General features: G+C 37.0%; 1 protein-coding gene across 4 annotated transcripts in view; it reads right to left on the bottom strand.

Annotated features, from left to right (window-relative positions):
• LOC118326162 (activated RNA polymerase II transcriptional coactivator p15-like) overlaps nt 1-5663 on the bottom strand; it is a 6639-nt gene extending 976 nt beyond the window's left edge. The window contains exons 1-4 of one of the 4 annotated variants that reach the window (XM_035659095.1): nt 5593-5621; nt 3030-3092; nt 2870-2939; nt 1086-1205 (exon numbers count right to left, since the gene is read on the bottom strand). In XM_035659095.1, coding sequence (XP_035514988.1) covers nt 1086-1205; nt 2870-2938 — 189 coding nt within the window. In that variant the 5' untranslated portion in view covers nt 2939; nt 3030-3092; nt 5593-5621. Of the gene's footprint in view, nt 1-1085; nt 1206-2869; nt 2943-3029; nt 3093-5253; nt 5524-5592 lie in introns of those variants that run through there. The other 3 variants (XM_035659093.1, XM_035659094.1, XM_035659096.1) reach the window with 3 other exon arrangements.
• Between the last annotated feature and the right edge of the window lie 1037 nt (nt 5664-6700).

Genomic DNA, 6700 nt, shown 5'->3' with positions numbered 1-6700 from the left:
CATCCAAATGATTTCTAAACGGGTTTATTAAGCTGAAAAAGTTGCCAAGTTCCCCTTTAAGAGGCAGAAACCTCGGACAGACCGCGGCTCTAGGTAATAGTACTAAGCAATAACTCTATCTACACAAAAACTGAAGTTACAATATTTAAGGCAGAGGTCTCCAATGTGGTGCCCGAGGACACCTGGTAGTCTGCAAGTAGCTTATTAGCCCTTTTCCATGCACATGTGCTGGCTGGGCAGTTGGGATTGGCAAGGATTTGCCTCTAAATTACAACAGGGCTACCCTTTGGAAGGTGTGCCTTTACAGGCAGAGAGAGCTGCGATGGTCAAGAGAACTCAAGATTAAATGAAGAGAGGTAGCTGCATTAATGAGAACGAAGCAGTGTAATAAAATGTTATTTTCTGAATGTTTCAGTTATGTTCTAAAGCCACCTTTCTCCCTGCAGTATGTGGGCTTGTTTTTACTGAAGAATAACAACAAACTAAGATACACTAATTTGCTATACAAATTTGACTATTTCAGAGCTTTTACTATATAGCAGCCATTTTCTGTAGTGATATATTTTCAGTCTCAATTGAATGGTAAATAGACTGTACTTTTGACCACTCACTGCACTGTACACTACATGCTACACTCACCCATTCACACACATTCATACACTGATGGCAGTGGCTGCCATGCATTGTCAGGCAAGGTGCCAACTGCTCATCACAAACAGAAACTAAGCATTCATACACCTTCAAACACCGATGCGCAGCATTAGGAGCAGTTTCGGGTTCAGTATCTTGCTCAAGGACATTTCGAGAGGAGCCGGGATTGAACTGCCAACCTTCTGATTAGTGGACGACCTTCCTCTGAGCCAGAGCTACCCCTGTATGGGGAATATTTCCCTCATATGGAAATATGCATTGTTTTAAACATTGTTTAGCATAACTCAGACTAAAAAAAGACTATTTAATTTAATAAAGAAATATAAGAGAAGATTAGATTTTTGTCTGGTCGAGAATCGAGATTTGTATTGAATCATGAGTTGAGTGTATCATTAAATTCCTAGTTGAAACTAGATTATACCTGTGATACCCACCTGAAACATGTTGTCGTCACTGTTACTGCTGCCCTTGGATGAGCCGCCTGGCTTGGAACTCTCTCCGCTCTTTGGTTTCTTGGCTGGTTTCTCCGGTGCGCTTGACTTCTTTCTCTTTGCCTACAAAAAAATAATTAAAAAATAGACAAAGGTATAAAGAAGTGAAAGGGAGCACTGTGTCTAACTGCACTAAGATTTTATTCACATATTTATGTTGGTGCTGATGAGCAGTAACGATATCAATAAATTCCTAGCTATACTCATCCCTGCATCCCTTATACCTGACTTCGCTCCTTCAGTGTTGTACCTTTGACATTTTTAAATCAAACCACCAGTTAATTTCTAAAACAGTAGCTCATCTTTTCATGCCATCTGGCCTGGAAATGTGGGTCTTCCACTGATCAAAACATTTCAATATACTTAATATAGAATTACAAACTGTGTATCTGTGGTAAAATTCACAGGAAAAAAAGCTGTATTAAGGTACTGCTAATGCAAACTGAACACTTTCTACTGCTGCAGCTTCACATTAAAAGTGTTTCACTGGAGAAACACAAGTTGACTTTTATTCTGAAGTAGTCACAGGAAATGCAATGTGCTTGTCAGTGAGCTTGACAATGCTATCATTCATTATTGTTTTTTGACAGTGGATCAGCTGTAAATATGTCAGGGAGTAATGGCACCAGAAGCAGCCACAGTTAGCTGTTAGAGGAACATCCAGGTAATGTTAACCAACTACTTTCACTGTTCACAGAATCATGATAAAAATCAGACCATGGTTGCTCACATTATGAGATTCTTTTATTGCACATCTATCTCAGGGTTCTCTTTCTAAGATATCCTCTTCCACAACATTTTCTTGACAATACAGGACAACACTTGCTCACAAACAGTTATATAATTTACTGGTAGTAGTATTGACACATTTTCCCCAGGTTTATTCCTTACTTTTTTCATGATGAGTGTCTCAGGGTCATACAGGTAGGTGTTTATGGGACATGTCAGCTTGCTTTCCACTTTTCTTACAACAAACAATTTTTCTGCAGTATCTATTTAAACTACAGTTCACTACAGCTTCCTCAAACCCTGGTTTACATAGGTGATCTGACTGAAGGGATAAAAAGCAATTACAATATTCCAGGACAACATAGATTATTTCCAGGGTATTTGGCCATTTTAATTCATTACCATGACTGGAAAACAAGTTCCTAAATTTTCCAGGACGTGTGAGGATAACATGAACTCTGGATTCTAGCAGTATAAAGTGGTTACATTCTGGAACTGTGCTATATGCTTCAAAAGTGAAATCTGTGACTCAAATAGTCAGACAGTATTTAAAATGGTTATCATCCTATTTGGATCATATCTTTGGGCAATAATATCTCTGGATTCTCTAGTTATATTGTGCAGTTTACAATAACGGTGCAACTGCACAATAGCACCAAAAATGGTTAAAGATGATTAATCAATCAGGACTACATTCTGCACTTACATCATTTTAGCCATCACCTATTTCCTAGGTAAAAGTTGAATTATGGATGGTTTTTCAGGAGTCTGTCCACAATGATATACGCTAATAAAAATAACATCTATTTTGTAATAAAGTGAAAATATAAAATAATAATAGGCCAATTAGGCCTGAATTATTTTCTGTTTGTCCAAGAGCTAGAACCTTTTGAAGCAGACGCTATGACCCTAAACTATCAGACACCTACTATTGTCTGTCTATCTCAGACATATCCAAAGTACATGAAGCAATCAAAAGGTAGTATCAAAGCACAAACCTTGGTCTCTACTTCACTGTCCGAGTCACTTCCAGATGTGGAAGACAGAACTTCCTTTGATTTTGGCATTCTGCTGAGACAGGGATCAAATATCAGAACTTTTATTTCAGTGCAAAACCACTATAAGGGTTCATTAAACAGACTTACTACTACTACTTACAGAGACACACAGAGGAACAAGTACTTTGGGTGTTAATGCTCGTGAAACCTTTCAGATTTGATCCTAAAAGGTAAAGATATTTGTCAGTCTGTGTAAATAAAAATGAATAGATTGCAAAATTCTACTGTGCATACTACAAAAATTAGTCCTTACAGAATAATTGATATATGTGCATTATGAAGTGATCTCTTCACAGACAGTATGGAAAGCAGGAATGATTACAGTGACCAATAAGTGTAACCAATCAGAGCCGAGAAAGATTGCCAATTGTGGAGTCCCGTTCCCAGATTGTCAGATATCAGTGCTGGGAATTATACAATCCACTATCCTTAAGCCATCAACCCAAACTGTCTTCCTATCTTTTTCGGCTCTGATTGGTTGTTTACGTTGGGGCCCAGTGGATTCTTGCATTAGGAGCACTAGGAGGAGCCAGAGGAAGCAGATTTTTTCAGATAATCTGTCTCATGTACTACTGTCAGGATATAGTGAAATTCTGTCAAATATGACAGAAGGTTTTTTTTCATAAAAATTACCTACTGCAGCTTTAATATTGGACACTTTTGGGTTTCACAAAACCAAACACAAATGTCATATCTAGTGTTGTAAAATGACACTATTTCCCTTAATTAAAAAAACAAAGAAGCTAAAAGGAAAGTTAGCATTAACATATGACATGAATGGAAAAATAGTCCGTTTTTCTTTAATAGATTATCTGTCTCATGTATAATGACATTTTGTCAAATATGACAAAACATTTGATGACCAACTGCAGCTTTAACAACACATTTTCATGACTTTTGTTTTGTTGTAAACATGAGAAATTGAACTTGATAAAGGTTACTTGTTGGAATTAATTCAGTCACTGTGCACAGATCTAATCAGCTCTATGCCAAAAAACAGGATGTGGATGTACAAACCATTGACAGTATATATAATGGACAGAGCTTCCGGGTCTGAAAAGTGAAGCCAACCCGGAAGGGTCTTAAACCTGCATTCTATGTAAAGGCCAGCAGGGCTCAGTGAACAGTTTCCTAATGAGTTTATGGTCTCAATCTCTAGTTTCACATCTTCTTCAATACATTATTGTGTTCATTTAGTAAATTATGGTCCAATTTAGAGTGAAATAGACGATAAAGCAGGGTATGCTTTAGGTCATGGCTACCTTGTGCGGTTACTGTGTTGACTATTTCTCACTTAAAATTATTTAAGAAACTTATTTTAGTGAACTGTTTATCGGTAATACGAGATTGTGTGTGACCAGGTAAAAAAATTGTGAAGTCATGATGATTTGACATTTGTTGGGGTCTGTACCAAAACAAACATGTTTTCTTACATCTGGAGAATAAGATCGATGTAGGCCAGGGCATCTCTGCAGCACTACAGTATTTCATTATAAAGCTGTTTGTCACACATTTTACTTTATCAAAAAAAAATGTTGCGATTTTTATAAAATTTCAATAAACTTTGGAATCCTAGTGAGTAAGTGTTTCACTGACAAATAACTAGGGCTGCATGGTCTGGTAACGTCATATTGCGATTATCCTGACAGACACTGTGGTTGCGATGTTTCACAGTTAGTGGGAATGATCACTTTGCATCACAAATAAAATGTACATCTGGAGAACAAGATTTGTGGGCAGCACTTCATTACAATGCTGTTTGTCATACATTTTATCTTAATCAAACAAATGGCAGCTTCTGCCATTTGGATATTGTAAAATATTGCATTTTCCACAACATTTGCATTAATTGTGCAGCCCTAGTAACAAAGTGCTTCTCAGACAAATAACTCCTGAAAACCCCTAAAGCCTTTTCACATCTCTAACCATGGTAGAGGTAACCTTCCTGGCTAATTTAAACAAAGAGGGCAGCTAGCCGGTTACCTGCACAGGTTTGCTTGTTGTCATGCAGCGGGTGGAATGAGTCTTTGAGCATTGGTAAGTGTTTCTCAATGACTTCGTTTGATAATTATCTTTGTAAGAAACTGGTGGTTCCCTCTGTGTGTCGGCTGTACTAGCTAGCTTTATGTAGGACAGTCCCATTAGGTCGGGACCTAAGGACTAACTTCATAAGCGAACGTTATTTAACGAGTTTTAAGGGTTGACCGATAAAAAACACCATTCTCCTTCATCAGGCGTTTTTGCGCTTTAAAGTGCGCAGATTCTACCATGTTTGACTTCAGACTGTTTAAACTTGAAATATATATTTCATCTGGCTAACTTACCTCACTACGACTCTGGCATACAAGGTGATACAACAAAGGCAAGGCACGTTTCTGATCGATGGTTGCAGTGTAATGATAAGACTGTGCTTGTAAACGGGCTTCAACGTTAGCTAACTAACGTTACCTAGCTAAATGCCTATTTAGATAGCTTAGCCACGGTTGCTAGCTAACGTCAGCAGAGATTAAGTCCCGTTGTATGTATGCTGGCTGAACTGTCTTTAGCCAGAGCCCTGGATTCTAATAGCTGTGCAGGAAAACACCGACCTCTTCTTATATTAAAGCAACAATCCCCGCAACACACACTTTTCAGCGTGTTCTTTTCAAACTGTTAATGCTTACATGATACGATGTAGTAGAGCGGTTCTCTTGACAGGAAGCGGAAAGCCGATTTACTTTCCGGTCGGTCCTGCCTAGCCGGAAGTTTATTTTTTATTTTTTAAATGACTTTGAATACAATCAGATTTACAAAGAATAGGAATGTTGTTCGCCAGATAGACTTTGCTTTGTCCTATGGCAAGTCCGTAAACAATACATTATGAGAGAAGATATTTAATCTATTTATAATCTATTTATTTATTTAGTGTTTACTTAGCTGGGACAATGCACAATATAGCTATAGTAGCAGATATACAGTAGCTAAAAGCCAATTAAAAGGAAAAGAGCCGGGGACTACCCTGTGCAGAGGCCACTAGTGATGCATATACATTTATTTTTATGTCTATGTATAGATGCGTATAAATATATATATTTATTTCTATTGTATGTTTTTCTTTTTATATTTGTATATGTTTGATCATAATCACTGTATATATTATTCGCTATTGCCATTGCCTTGCTTATTTATAAGTGCAAATTGTTCTGTAAATAGTATGTAAAAAGAAAGAAAGAAAGCATAAAGCTTCAGAATACACTGGAAAAATGATCATTGATTTCAGTTTCATCACAACATACACAATTATTGGTTTCAAATCCAAATCGTTGTCATAACTGTAGGCCTAGTTGATGGACACACTCCTTTTCATTTTTTAAAATTGATTTCTTTTGCTTTGGCAAATTTAAATATTGAATTCATATTTAGTTAACATGCAAACATTTCTTTTCAAATAGTTTTACACTAGACCACATGCAATAAACTGCATGGGATAAGCATAAAGTTGGCATATCTGCAAAATAAATAATATAACAAATGTTGGATATTGAACCCTGAAACTGGGGTGTGTGGAAATCGGCCTCTATAGAGAAATGCACGAAAAAACAGGGAAAACAACCGCTCTGTACTTTCAGAATAAGAGTTGTGGTTTTAAATTAAAAGTCTCTGAACCAAATGTCTCTGAACATGAAGAATTCACAACAACATAGGTTAGGTAAAGGTACAAAACTAACTTTAGGTTTTGGGGTGATTTGTAAATGGCAAGCTAGTCAATAGCATGGAGTCAATGGTTCAAAT

The sequence above is a fragment of the Morone saxatilis genome, unplaced genomic scaffold, assembly GCF_004916995.1.
Source record: "Morone saxatilis isolate NCDOM2014 unplaced genomic scaffold, NCSU_SB_2.0 Contig16, whole genome shotgun sequence".
Classification (NCBI taxonomy): Eukaryota; Metazoa; Chordata; class Actinopteri; family Moronidae; genus Morone; species Morone saxatilis.
Note: the sequence above shows the minus strand (reverse complement) of the source record. Positions and strands in the feature narration are given on the sequence as shown.